Below are 15,569 nucleotides of genomic sequence, written 5' to 3'. Positions count from 1 at the left end.
GGGAATTGGGCCTTGTTATTTTCTTTGCTCTCAATGTATTTTGCAGAGTAGACAGACTAGAACAGCATCCATCTATCCATTCTCTTCCGCTTGTTCAATTCGGGGTCGCGGGGGGCTTGGAGCCTATCCCAGCTACCATAGGGAGAAAGGGCTGGATACAGCCTGGACAGGTCGCAATAACAACATGTATAGCATATTTATATTGATATGTGCAGTGGTGCAGAGTGCGAAGATGAAATAAATTATGGAATAAATAAGGAATGGAAAACTGGATATTTTGGTTGAGTCTCCAAACATAACACCATCCACTTATGTCTCCTCTTTCCTTCTGCAGACCTGCGCAGAGACTATGGCTGCTGCACGTTGGAAGCCTCAGTCAGTGGATATTGGCTTTTGGCTCCTCCTGCTCCTCAGCCTCATTCCTGAATGCAGGTACACAAAAATATATATGTCACGCTGTAATGCCCATTCAAGTTCAGTACTCGGGTGTCTGCTGCTGATGTGGGGTTGTTTTTTTAGGACCTGTTTGATCAGGCTCGCTTCTGCAGCCTAACCAACTTTTTTTATTTGCATGGAAAATTTAAGAAATGTATGAAATTAGAATCTTAGTTGTGACTGTCAGATGCAATAACTGTAATGCTGTATGGATTACTGAACCACCTATACATTGCACCTGCTCTGCCATGGGAACCCATGCCATGAAGCTCCCGTTGCACAGTTTTTGTGCTGATGTTAACACCAGAGGAGATTTGTTACTCTGCACTTATTCCGTCCGCAGAGCATTGGCAACTTGTTGAGTCTTCATTTAATTTTCCGTGGTCTGAGTTGCTGTGGTTCCTAAATGCTTCCATTTTGCAATACTACCACTTTGAGATTGTAGTGGAACATCCAGGAAGGCAGAAATTTCACAAAGTGAATGTTGCAACAGTGGCATCATATTACAGCACCCCGCTTGAGTTCAATGAGTTCTTCAGAGCGACTCATTCTTTCCCAAATATTTTTACAGTAAAGGCAGACTGCAAGGCCAGATGCTCAGTTTATTCACCTGTGACAGTGGGACTGAAAACACCTGAATTGAAATGTTAAGAATTATGGCTCAATTCTTGTGTATATAGTTCTGCAAGAGCTTAATAATTCAGTGTATAGAGAAAAACTCATCTTCTTTTGTTCTTGCACATATTGAAGTTTTTGTACCCAAGGACCTCAGAGCACTGTGACTCTTAAAATAGAATACATGACATGTGTCCTCAAGAACAGAACAGACATAAAGTGAGTTATCCTCCCATCTAAATGCACCTAGTGCTGTCTTCACCACTCGTCTAAATTTCACTGACTGCTGAGTTAATTTGCGTTGTGCAGCACAACATAGCTATGATTGTCCATTCACAGCATTTTCACTCCTGCATCCTGTGCATATTTCTTCAGGCTGCGTGTTACGAGTCAGCGAAAAAAGAAAACTCCAGCATGTCTAGGAGTCATTTTAATCATACTCCTTGTAATTTCAAACGCAGAGATTGCACAGGTTGCCTTGTTTGCATTGTTGATAAGGTAGGATGTTATGGCAGGCAGACGCGACGGAGTGTAAATCACTTTAAGATTTTACACGCTAGGAAAGGCTTGCCGAACCTGGAAGAAAGCCGGTCGGGGAAGGAAATCAGAACACTGTGACAGGGATTAGCCCAGTTTGCTTTGTCACTGTGCCACTTGGCTCTTCTTGCTTATTAGGAGCACACAGTGCTTGTAATTACATATATTAAATAGAAATGTGGGACCAGGGGAAGGTGCTGGCCAAGCCTGGCAAGACATCTTTTTACAAGAACCTGTGCCCTGGTCTTAAAGTAGCTTTCAATTCAGCCAGGTTCATACAGTGTATGTAGATCAACAGATCTTTAGTCAGTGATGAACACAGACTAAACTGACTGAAAAAGTGTCCAGACATATAAGACAGAACTTAACTCTAACAGTCAGCTGCACTTGTGCCACATTGTTGTATTTATAAAAAAAAGTTTGACATTTATCTAAATAGATGCAGCAGAACCAGGCAAATTACTTTATTTAAGACATTCTTCTTCTTCATGAAGCTCTGGAGCCTACTTCTTTCAGCCGGCCCAAACACACACGCATGCACACAGTTCTTATTTTGCAAACTTATTGTCTCCAGTAAACAGTGTCTCAGTGACTTCACTGAACGTTTTTCACAGCTGATCTCTGGAGGTGTCACACTACCTCGAGCTAGAGTTTGCATCAAAATTTGTATCCGTACCATAACTCAGTCAAACAGGAGCACGCCGGCGTAACACACATTTTTAGAAAGGGTGTTACCTTTTCTTCTCGAGGTTTTGACTAAACTCCCCTGGTCTTAGAAAACAAGGTGTTCCCTTCATCTGCAGTACTTGGCTAAGACTGATCTAATTTTAAGGTTTACTTCAGTTTAAAAGCATCTGGTGATGGCAGCCATATCTCTATGATCCAAAAGCTCAGGCTGCAGACTATGCTAACGTTTAGTTTCTAACATATCTGATATGAGAGCACATATCCCTTGCATGGCCATCTGGCTTTGAGCACAGCAGCCCTACCCACATGCTGCTGCAGCACTGCCCGAGCAGTCAGAGAAGGTTTTAATGCATGTGCCTGATGTGACACGTGACAGGGACTCACTAAAAATCATCTTCCAGTTATTTCAGACGCAATGTAGCACAGCAGTCTCTGCTTAAAACATTTTTCTTTGGTTTAACTTGTACTACATGAGGCTTCACATTTGCTTATTTGAATAAAGACTTTTTTTATGTGTTGCCTCTCCTGAAATCTAAACCTAAACTGAAAAATGGATTTTTTTGCATCTGAAAGTAAAAGTATATTTTAATTGTCCATCAAACTTTGGGTATAATCCTCAGACCATGAGCTTGCACATGCTCCCAGAATATCTGCATATCAGCAAAGCTGTTTCTCTCTGAGAACTGCCACCTCCCTGATGCCCACTGATGCTATCAACAAGCTCCAAATCGGCTTTACTACAGTTGAAGCAGGAGACTTTCCTAATGGATTAAGGTGTAACAGACAAATCCTCTATATAAGGATCTGTCATTCTGCACATCAACAAATTTCCTCACCCCACACTGAAAGTCAGGGCATGATTAAGCTGTTATTCCCAGCAATCCATGGACCACATATAAATGAGAAGTCTGCATAATGGCGAAGGTCCATCAGTCCTTCAGCTTGCCTCGCTTCCACTCTGCCTTCCACTTATACAGTCAACGCTTAACAAGTGTCGACAGTCAGGCCATCTTGTTGTCTGTTTTGTTTGTAATCTATTGCCAAGCTTCTGGATAACATGGCACATAATCAATAGCTATAAGAATGAAAGTGCTATATGTACACTTTGCCTGTATATTAGCTCTGAAGTTGCCCAGGCTCTGCTGGCTTTGTAAGCTCATCCCACATGAATTATTTACAGCAGGGCAGAGAGGGGCATCACTTTGAGAAGTGACCAGGTCAACAGTTAACATTCTGTTTCAGTGGTGTTGTCAAGGTTAATGTTTCACGGGTCTGGACAAGGGTAAGGTATTCATGGCGGAACTGCTTTCCTGATTGAATGACCAGCCAAATAGTTTCTCAGAGGAGTCAAAAGAAATAGAAAGTCAGAGGTTTGAGAATCTACTTAATGTCAAATCATAGGTTACCTGTCAAGATTTGCCAATTGTATACACCGCGTTTCCTTTCTAATTTGATTTAATTAGTTGGCTTATCAGTTATTTTGGCTTAGCCAGTGTTATAGGGGCCTCAATCATTTGAACAATTGAGTCACTGGTCAAGTGGTCAAAGAGCACACACACACACACACACACAGATCTTTTTTCAATCAAGTTTTTCATTGAACATTAACGTCCTTTTTCACATTCAGGGGATTTTTTTAGTTTGTTTGTTAAGCAACTTAACACTGACCTATGAGCCATTCAAGTTTCGACCATAAAAAGGCACTTATGGGATGAAACAGTGTTGTGTCTACACATAATAGAAAACTTGGCAAAGAACCAATGACGTCTCAGGCACTTTTTACCTGAAGCCTTTTTGCAACACACAAGTTCTTTTCCAATTTCTTTAGCTGAAGCTTTAAAAAGGGGAAAAATAGCAGAGTTTGACATGAAGTAGTAATTCTGCACCAAGCTGATTCCCAGAAGTTGATTTATCTCAGCATGATATGCAGTGCATCCTCCAAAAATATGAGGAAACTGAACAAATGGAGGACAAACAAGTGTCAGGCCAAAAAAAACACAATGTACAGCAGATAAACGGTATCTGAAAGTCATGTTGTTAAGAAATATGAAAAATTCAAGTCTGAAATAAATGGTACAATAAATGGACTGGTCCTTTTAAAACACATTTCTACTCTAGCTGAGTACCGTAATCAAAGCGCTTTATACAGCTTGCGTCATTCACAGAAGTTCTTTTTATCTAACATTCACACTCTGATGGATGCATAGACGAACATTTTGGGGTAAGTATCTTGCCTCCAGGAATACTTCGCATGTAGACGTGAGCAGGCAGGGATTAAACCAGCAACCTTCCAATTAGTAGATGACCTGTTCTACCTCCTGAGCTACAGCCACCAATAGTACTTGACAGGTGTAACTTGGCCTTCTGCAGATCCATCTAACATGCAGAAAAAACCTCATCAAAAGTAGTCTCAGGGGAAGGGTGGCTGTCAAGAAGCCATACTTAAGGAAAGGAAGCAGGGAAAAAATGTATGATAAATTATACAAGAACTAAACTGACAGACAGTGACAGAGGTCTTATGGAGTGATGACTCCAAATTTGAACCTTTTGGTTTAAAATCATTGTCAAAATATGTGGAGGAGGTCAAAAGAGAGGTACAAAAGTGAGTGTCTACAGCTGTAATAGATGTTGAATACAGATTTAGATACAATACATGCTCCGTCATGACAATGATCGCAAACATACTGCCAATGCACTAAAAGCATAGATACATAGATAGAAAAACACACAGTGGATCATCTAGATGGAGAACAGAACAAAAAGCACACAGCATCCAAAGACGAGTTTTGAATGTCCTTCTAGAAGCCTGGGGAACTATTCCTGAAAATCTCTTCACCTAGTTCCAGTTTTCCTAGCAAAATATAAAAAATTAAGGCGTGGCTCAAGAGGGAGAGAGAGAAAATTGCAGGGGCAGGGCTGTAGGTCACTTGGACCACAAACCAGCTCAACCACAAACCGTGCCAAACTGGGTCCTTTAAGAGCACCAGCAAGACGCTAATATAGAACTGAACAGGGATCATGGACAAAATATACAGTTAGATCAGGTACAGCATGAAAGGGAAAAAATTTTATTGATCCGTGCTCTAATTACTTTGAAGTTTCAGTCAATTTTATATTGATATACTGAAGATCTGGTCAATAATGTTCCAAGCAACCAATTAGCTGACATCCCCAGCAGGCATGAATCAAAATGAAGACAGAATAGATTTCCCAGTGTCTGTGCAGCTGGGTGTTAGACACAGACCGCTCATTCCTGAAAATGCACAAATGTTGAAAATAATGTGTGATCCTTGTTAAAATGGCCCCTCAGATATTACCAGTTTATAGACTTGTTGGATTCAATTTTGCTTTTGTTGTTTTAACATAACTCTGTGGGTTCTGTTCCTTTCTTTTTGGGAAAAGCTCTGACTCACTTTCAGTGGAGCACAATCATTTTCAGTGCATCCCATATTTTTTGCCACCAGCAACATCCACCCCCGACCCCTTCTGAAGTTGAGTCTGAGTCAGTAAAGCTATGGATAAACAAGCCGTACAGATTAAAATACTTAAACGTAGCGGTGCCTTTGAAATTGTCACGCCGACTCCAGTGTTGTGAACAAAAGATTGCAATAGGTTTTCATGGACTATATAGACGTAGATATACAAAAAAAAGTGTATAAAAACGTTTTTTTACATCTTATGAGCTAATTTGTATTTTTCATCAAGTGATATGCATCAAAGTTTATTTTTTAGATCATCATCATAACTGCATCTGTGAACTCTGTTCCTCAGAGTACATGGGCTGTTTCAGTTTGAAAGTGATTTTTGTTTTTTTTATTTAGTTATTTTTTATTTTATTTTATTTTACTCTTCATCTGAAAACACAGTAGAAGTATTACAGTTTACATACTGAATTACACATTATTTGCTTGAAATTTAACAAGCAAACAGGTTCAAATAGCTGTTTGGTCAACAGCCAAAGACTTTATACAAGAAGAGCAGCTTTAGGGTTTGGCTACCAGGGGAGAAGTATGTGGAAGTCAAAGGGAAAGATTTTACTGAAAAAAAAAAAAACCTAATGCAAAGAATAGTTTATGGTGAACGAGGCAGGAATAAATAGCAATCGGGAGAAATACATATATACAAAACAAGAGAAATGCAAACAAGACAGGAGGAGCTGGCGATGGCCTCCAGGGATGGCAGAGGGCTTTCTTTACCAGGGCATTTATAATGAGAGGAGATTGAACCTGTCTGTGCCTCCTGAAGTCCATTATGAGTTCTTTTGTTTTAAGCAGAGGTGGGAGCAAGTCATTGTTTTGCAAGTCTCAAGTAAGTCTCAAGTCTTTATCCTCAAGTCTCAAGTCAAGTCTCAAGTAATGTCAGGCAAGTCAGAGTCGAGTCTCAAGTCACTGGTGTAAAAGTCAGAGTCAAGTCACAAGTCTGAAATTTTGAATTTCAAGTCCTTTCGAGTCTTTAAAAAAAAAAAAACGAAAAAATAATGTTGCAGTTATATGCTAAATGTAAATATTAGACCATGTAATTTTTAAATCTGTGTTTTTCTCAACACATGACAAAATAGTGAACTTAGAAAATATACACAAATTGTGAAATTGCACCTCTTTAGAATGCAGCTGAATTAAACCTAGCTCCAAGAATAATTTTCACCGACAGTTCTGAGATAAGCTGCATGTTATTCTTGGATGCGGTTGTAGGACCAGCTTTAAAATCGCATGACAAAAATATCATACATATTAAAAAAAACTGCATCACCAACGTAGCCTGGACAACATTTGCTAGTTAGATGAACTCAGCTATCTCATTGTAGCATATTTATATGCATATTTATAATTATACGGTTCTTGGAGTGAGTGCATACACTCATGAAGTTTAGTAACTTCAGGTCACTGCAACAAGCCCAGGTACAGTTTACCGCCGGATGGGTGCAGGACCTTGAAATGCACCGTGTAGAACGAAAGACCATCGTACCCAGGGCCGGCCCGTGGCATAGGCCGTATAGGCAAATGCTAAGGGCGCTGTCCATCAGGGGGCGCCACGCCAGTGCCACAAATGTTGAAAAAAAAAAAAGTTGGTACTATTATTTCTAAATACAAAAAATAATCCCACGTTAATGAAAATGCAAAGTAAAGCTTATTTAATAGAAATATTATTTGTTACAACATTACACTACACTGCTGATGTAGGGGGGCGCCACCTAAAATCTTGCCTAGGGCGCCAGATTGGTTAGGGCCGTTTCTGATCGTACCTATCATAAGTTTACCAGTCTCACAAATTGTCTTCATAAATACACATTCGTTAACCGTTTATTAATAGGACCTTTGAGCTCAAGGGTAATTAATTAGTAGTGGAAATAATTTCTGGTACGCGTTACAGAAATGTAGCAGTGACAATAATATTGTATGCTGTAATCGTACTGGGCAATTAGTGATACAAAAAACCTGTTTTATCCTGTGAATAAAAGTATATGTTTTTGTCAATGTACCATAATAACAGAAGCGAAACGCAATATTGTGTCAGGACAATTCACTATTTATGCACAATAAATAAAGGAGCATAGCGCGACAATTTCTGTTCAGCGCCAGACTTGCTTGTAACCTATATCACCAATTATGTTAAGAACATACGTATTAACTACTAAAAAACACTGACCTTCGTGTAAATGCTTGGAGCAGACTAACCTGTGAGCTGGAGTGTTCTGGGACGTTATATTTGATCTTTGAATGGCTGCAATCCAGGCCACCCGTCGCGTCTTTGTTACTTCGGAAACATGGCTCGAACAATTTCTCTTCAACGACGTGATCTGATAACAACCGATCTCTTTACCCGTCGGCTTCCCGTGGCTGTCATGCGACCAGCTATTGCAGTTAATAATACAACGGCTTCTTGACATTTTTGTGTTTCTTTTTATCGCTGTGTGACTGATTTCAATTGAAAGCCTGCGTGCGCTAGTACCTCTTGCCGCGAGTTCCCAGAATCCTTTGCGGTTCTACCCCTGAATGACGTCACATTTTCAATCTCTATATAATATGCATGTTAAATTTTATATTTGGGGTGAAATATCAAGTCTTTTCAAGTAAACCGGTTCAAGTCCAATTCAAGTCCCAAGTCATTGGTGTAAAAGTCCAAGTCAAGTCACAAGTCTTAGAACATTTTTTCAAGTCAAGTCTAAAGTCATAAAATTAATGACTCGAGTCTGACTCGAGTCAAAGTCATGTGACTCGAGTCCACACCTCTGGTTTTAAGAACGTTCAGCTTCAGGTTATTTTCTAAGCACCAGTGGGACAAGTTCTCTACCTCCATGTACGATGTCTTATCCCCATCGGAGATGAGCCCACCCACAGTGGTGTCATCGGCATACTTGACAATGACGTTGGTTGGATGGGTTGGTGTACAGTCAGGGCAGACCGATTGAGGCCAGTTGGTTAGGAAGTCCTTGATCCAGGATCAGGTGGCGGGGGGATCTGAAGGTGGTCCAGTTTGGTGGTGAGGATGTCTGTGATATTTCTTTATCACAAAATCAAAGGGAGCACAGTATCTTTTGCTTTCAAATTCAGTTACCACAGAATCATTTTTAATTATCTAAAAATAATTATCAGCAAGCTCATAACTTGCTCACATATTAAGTTTTACTCTCATTAATATTAATGTGATATTTACCTTATAGTAAAACTTAAGCTACGTTCACACTGCAGGCGAAAGTGCATCAAATCCTGCTTTTCTGACCCTATGCGACCCATATCCGATCATGGTATGACAGTTTGAACAGCACAAATCTGATATTTTGAAATCCGATCTGGGTCACTTTCATATGTGGTACTGAATCCGATACATATCTGATGTTTTAGAAAGCGACTGCTGTTTGAATGGTCAACATTAAATCCGTCTTTTACGTCACTGACACAAGACAAAAGGCAATTATCAGCGCCGGAGAAGACAAACAAGAAAGCATGGCGGCGGACACTGGAGACGGAGCGAGTCAGTGGACTTGATTAGCATGTGGGGAGACAGTTCTATTCAAGCTAAACAACTCTGTGTCCATATATGCCTCTGCACGGAGGTAGCAGCCACTACTCCAAACAAAGCCATTGTTAAAGCACGGGCTCTCTTTTTTTCTCAGTGTCCTTTTTTCTCTAATTAATTTGTCAAAATTCTGTCAGTTACGACTGTGCAGAAATCGATAGACTGCTGCAACAACACCTACTAGCTCTGTAGCCACCATTTTTACTTCCGGAAACAGAGTGTGTTGTCTGCGACGTTTTCTTTTGCACATGCGGGGCCGCTCTGAGGGCCATGAACCGTTCACACTAGAGCTGTTTGCTTTCACATTTTATTTGCAGTGTGAACAACCAGACAAAAAAATCGGATTTGATCAAAAAGTTGGAATTGAGCATTAAGGCCTGCAGTGTGAACGTAGCCTTAGTGTTCCTGAAATATTCCTGCAGCTCACTTGAATTTTGGTCTAAACGTGGTAAAAATGTTTAACACAGTCTGCAGAAAGATGAACAAAATACAATGGTGCTACTAGGTCTTATGCATGAGCATCACTATAATGTTTTGGATGAGGTCATGTTGATCTGGAATAAAGTGGAAATATTATTCCAAGGTGCCTTATGTTGTCATTATGCATTACAGTTGTATATTTGGAGAACAGTGTGTGGTTTTTACAAATGCATTTTTGATATGTGGGTTGGACTTGATGCATGAAGACCTTATAAATGTACATATTTTTTCGTGTTTTGAGTCTGTCTTTTCTACGTATTGTAGTGAAATCTGTTTTAACAGCCAACAAGGGGGCAAACAGAATGTGCGTAAGGTGTGTAATATTTAAAATCTTGCATCTATTTACCACTAATAAAGTGCTATTTTTACCACAGCCCTACACCTTCAAGACATCTCAATATGTTGACTGTTTATAAGGCTGATACGATACGACACTTGAAATTGAATTTAAGACGAGAACATCTGTGTGTTCAGTTTTCCGTTCAGTCAGAGCTGTGCACATTTATTCTTGTTATATCACAGGAAAAGATTCATAAAATATGGGAGCCGGTGTCGTTCTGGTTATAATTAGCTATGGGAGACTACATGTCTTTAGGAATTTCTTTTTAAATGACTTGCAGATTTAAATGTGGTCAAGATTTTGTATCCACATGATGGGCTCAATGACTATATGGGAAATTACAGTGACTGGCTAGTTAAAGCTGTGCAGCAGGAAGCAATTTTTCCTTAAAGAGTGAAAAAACACATATTGCTGACTATTAGATTATTAATCGATTACATAGCACTTCCTTCCTTCCTTCAGCTGCAGTTGTACCGGTAGCTTTAGCACATGTGGTGTCGCAGGTGGTGGTGTGATGTACACCACCAGGTTGTCACATCTCATTGAAATCGGCAAGCACAATGTTGCCTGGAAGCTTTAGACAGCATCCAGGTGTGCCAGTTGATCTGGGTTTACAGTCCACTTCCCATTTTTTTTATTTTCTCATTAACCAGCTGGTGCCCATTCTTCAGACGTAACATATTTCTGTACAAATTACTTTGTACAGCAGATGGAAACAGACTTTTTTGTTTTTGTTTTTTAAGCATTAAGCGAAAAGAATAGAGACTTCTTCATAATTCATTTAGAGGGATGGGAATCAAGATCTGGTTCTTATAGAGAATCAGCTGATTTTACTTTGGGTCCCAGGGGAGGAAAATAGTGGCGCAGTTACAGCGTGGATATAGATGCATATAGATATAAATATTTTTATTTGGCTGAATATTTTCTATAACCAAGATATGTACAACTTCTTTTCCTATCACATTCAAGAGCTCATAGTGCAGATTTAACCTACATAGTTATTTAACGTTCTTAACAAATTCAGTAAGTTAATCAACAGAAACTTACTATACAAGTAAGTTTTCATAGTATCTGAAGTACTTTTTTACAGGTGACAATATGCAGCATTTTCAGGCTTGATAACATAGCTCAAACATTATCATTTTATTATTAGCCAAAGCCCCTAACCAGTACCTAGTACCTTAAAGATGACTTAATAGAAAACTAATATGGCTCCAGGTTATTACTAATAGTTAAACAACTAAGGTCAGTATTCCATCAAGGTCATGAAAAGTGTTTAACACTTCAATGTTACTGAACTTTTGAAATTCTTCCTAAAATGTTGTTCAGTGTTGTGGACGTCAACTTTAGCTGCTAATGAGGGGCGGAGCTGTGTGTCTATCTGTCTGCAGTGGTTGTGTGTGAAGTTGTCAACTGGAGGGCGTGAAGAAGTTGTTGGTATAAATACTGCTGCAAATGAGTATCTAATCTGAATTTTTGGTATCAAGTTGTATTTTGTTGTTTGTTTGTTTTTTGGACAATGCTACATTGGGTAGGTCCTCCTTGTGACGCTAGCAGCAGAGTAGGGCTTGTAGGGATCCAACTTGCTTTTTTGTGCACATGCCAAAGGAGCTTGATCGTGCTGCCACCCAGACCAGTTTCTTGAGGAATGATTTTCTGTTGTACCAACCACTCAACTTGGGTTAAAACAGGAACTAAAACAATTATGGGGATTCTTCTATAGTTTTCTGCAGAACATCTCCTCTTTCACAGCTGTTACACTAAATCTGGGATTTACCTAATTTACTACCTGTGCTCCTGGATTGATACATCATAGAAATTCTACACAAATGAGACCAACTTGCTTCCAGCTTCGTGACTTTTGCCCAGCCCACTTGGCTGTTTTATGTGACAGATTGCAAAACTTTGCAGGCACATTGCAAGCCAACATAACTCTAGTGGCATGCTGCAGGCTTTCATGCACAGAAACGGCAAAGATGAGAAAAAAAAACTATGTAATATATCAAACTCCCTGACAGGTGGCATTCTAATGAGATCATCAGGGTCACTTCAGCTGTCAGTGGTTCTAATGTTGGAGTTTATTGGTACAAACACTGAATAAAACAGGACTTGATCGATCTATTAATTGAATACTGAAAAAAAGTACATAATGGATATTTTAATTAATAAAGGTATGATAACGATGATAATCTTTGGGTGTAGCATTATTTCGAAAACTCGCATCACATGTTTAAGTTCAGCCAACATCAGGACATCAATGGCCTCCTTCAGAAAAAAATAATGAGACATTTTTTCATCTTACTCTTAAAGACAAATTAGTTTGATTTTCAAATTAAGAGTCCATGATTTCATTTCTAATTCTCAAATGGACCTGAGTACTGCAGATGTGCGATTGTGCGCATGGATGGTCAGTTGAATGTCCTGGATGTTGCAGTGTAGCTGCTGTGACTGACTCACTGACCACAGGCTTTTACCGCAGGAGCTATTCTGCCAACACCCATGAAAAATGTCACGTCAGATGGTAAATGTTTGCTTCACACATTTACCTTCAACACATGATTGGATATATTGTAATAGATGACACAGTAGTGAATAGTATATACTAGTTCAATAACATTTACATTTTTAGAGGTCGGAAGATGTTTGTTTCTGCTGGAGGCAGCTAAAAACAGAGAGGGGGATATCAAGTTGAAAAGAGAGTAAGGCGGGAGAACATGTGATTCTGAGATGGAAAACGATGAAAGGATAACACTTCTGTCAAGGAAGAGAAAAAGTGCCGTTCCAGTGATTTCACCTCGCCGTCAGATGGAGATACATATGTTGGTCATAAAAGCTGCAAGATTCTGCTGTGTATACTCTTTAAAGATGGATTCCTAATCAGTAAATCATGACAATCTAAGAAACGTAAAAAGAAATAGACACCCATTTCTTTGCTAGAAATTCCATGGATTGCGACATGTATGACCGAGATTTTAGGTGTAGACTTTACTGCAAAGCGTGCTCCCATGAAATTAATTCTCTTGTAGCTGCAATATATTCAGAAAGAAACTGTGAAGTAATTCTGAATTTAAAGGTGGGAATTGTCATCTAGATCCTAGATGGCACCCAAACGCATATCTAGGATTAAAAATAAAATGAAAATGCCATATTTTCTGCACTATAAGGCACACTTAAAGTCCTTTCATTTTCTCAAAAATCGACAGTGCGCCTTATAATCCGGTGCACCTTATGTATGAATTCTGGTTGTGCTTACTGACCTCAAACCGATTTTATGTGGTCAAAAATCTGTCAAAAAATGTTTAGTCTTTCATCTTTCATCTTTACTGAAATGATCAGTGTTGCTGCAGGAGTAACAATTAATTTTAACATCCGTTAACGTTAGCAGGAAGTTAGCTTGCTAGTTTCCACTTAAACATGATATATCATGTTCTGACTGAGAGATTTCTAAAAAAATTAAAAAGTACAGCTCTGCTATCACTTCCAACATAAATAAATACAGAAAACTAAAAAGCAGTGACTTTTGTAGGGTTACTGAAGTTGGGCTAGCTGGTATATAATGATGTGCTACGTGATTGCTAGCGACACAGCTATGTTAGCATAACATAAACACAGTGAAGCTGGAGGATGAAAGCTAGCTTTTTTCCACTTGATAAAAGTTAACATAAGGGTTCACTAAGATAGGAGCAAATGCAATCACATAGCAGGATGCTGTAAACAGACCAAACTTCAGTCAGGAGAACAACTGAAATAATTCATCCACAATACAAGGTTAGTCATTAATATACTACAACAGGGGTCGGCAACCTTTCTGATGACGAGTGCCATCTAAAATTTCCTCAGAAGTCAGTGTGTTATATGATTGCATTAGCAATAAATTTAATAACACTCTATATTAACAGTTACACAATATAGAGAACCACTTTATAGAATTATATTTATTTGCAGATGTTGGCAGCTATCAGCGAAGTTATCAGCTATTTTGAAACAAAAGAAAGACACTTTTTATCCATAACAAGAATTCCATAACAGCAAATGAACTGTACAACAGAAAATGCAAATGCTATTTATGGTCTCCTCACAACAATCATAAGAAAAATAAACTGAGCCAATATGGCATGTTTGTTAATACACTCGGATCTCTGGTCTCCCACTGAGAGACACAGGTCTCCGAGTGTCCAGCATTCAGACGGCTACCTGAAGACACTCATGTGAGAGAAAATCTGCTCACACAGATATGTAGAGCCAAATACTGTCAATAGGGCCTCTGCAATGCTCTGAAGACAGTTAAACTTGTCAGGTAGTGATGTTCAGCAGGTGAAAATGCAAGCTCCATGAGCACACACAGCTGTAGATTCCAGCTGCTTCGATGTTGCATTAACTGGCATTAACTGAGCCAGTTAATGCGAGACAAGTCTAGCTGCTCATTAAAGCTTTCTGGTTTGATCAGAAAATAAAACATTGGTCCATACACCTGAAAGTCCCAAAAACGCATTGTGAATTCTGTCTCGAATCTACAGATGTATCCGTGTATTTCTTCCTTCCCTTATAACTTCCCTTCAACTCATTCATGTCACCTAAAAGGTAAACCTGTTTCTCCATCACCTGTTCAGCTCTGATGATTCAGTAAGGACATCTCCTGGTTTCATCTGCATGTTTCCCTCCCACCTGATAACCAAACCAACATCATGACCAGCAGCTTTTACAGCTGTGGCTCCAGCAAACATCAACTGATACTGGAAATTAATGTTAAATAAATTCTAACAACAGCTGATCAAGCTTAAACGTGCTGCTGTAGTTTAACGCGACCTCCGGCGGTTTCCTCTTTCTGGCGAAAAGTGGGCGATAAACAAACGAGAGAAAAGCCGATCAGCTGATCATTGAACGGTTTCATGATTGAAGTAGAAACAGGAGAGGGAGGGGGAGAGAATGACAGAAGACGAGGCAGCTGTGCAGTGTAAAGACACAGAATAACTCCAGCTTTGTGTCAAGACGAAACGCGTAATATTTTCTCTGAATACGGGACGATTCTGTCTTTTTACGGGACGGTTGGCAACTCTACTAACTAACCTTATGAATAAAATAAAGTTCACTATCAGTAACATCATAGCACCGACCCAGCTGTATAGAAACTCCATCATGCTAGCTAGTACGCAGTACGAGTTATTGTAACTGACTGTAAAAAGTCAGCACAATGAAAATAAACTACCCCTAAACTTGGTTTATATCTGACCCAGATAAACTGCAGGTCATAACCTCTTACCTGAAATTCAGTTCACCTAACACTCGGACCAGCGGCCGCCTCGGGTCTCTCCTCCTCCTGCCTCCCCGGGTCTCTCCTCCTCTTGCCTCCCCTTTCCCTCATCCACCTGCTGGCCTCCACCACTTGCTAATGTTACTGAATCTGTGGAAGCTCCGCGATAGCCACCACCAAACAACTGAGTTATTTTTACACACCGGC

At 39.6% G+C, this 15,569-nt stretch overlaps 1 protein-coding gene across 4 annotated transcripts in view; it reads left to right on the top strand.

The window, feature by feature from the left end:
* The window catches only part of gabra3 (gamma-aminobutyric acid type A receptor subunit alpha3), a 122,612-nt gene that overhangs the window by 34,629 nt on the left and 72,414 nt on the right, over positions 1–15,569 (top strand). For 3 of the 4 annotated variants that reach the window (XM_082548066.1, XM_082548065.1, XM_082548064.1), the window contains one exon: positions 335–432. The exons of the other annotated variant lie outside the window; for it this stretch is intronic. In XM_082548066.1, the coding sequence (XP_082404192.1) occupies positions 350–432 (83 nt within the window). In that variant the 5' untranslated portion in view covers positions 335–349. The remainder of the gene's footprint in view (positions 1–334; positions 433–15,569) is intronic. 4 annotated transcript variants of the gene reach the window in all.

The sequence above is a fragment of the Aulonocara stuartgranti genome (assembly GCF_965226115.1).
Source record: "Aulonocara stuartgranti genome assembly, chromosome: 10".
NCBI classification, from domain to species: domain Eukaryota; kingdom Metazoa; phylum Chordata; class Actinopteri; order Cichliformes; family Cichlidae; genus Aulonocara; species Aulonocara stuartgranti.
The sequence above is the reverse complement of the archived record's forward strand: the minus strand, read 5'-3'. Positions and strand labels throughout refer to the sequence as shown.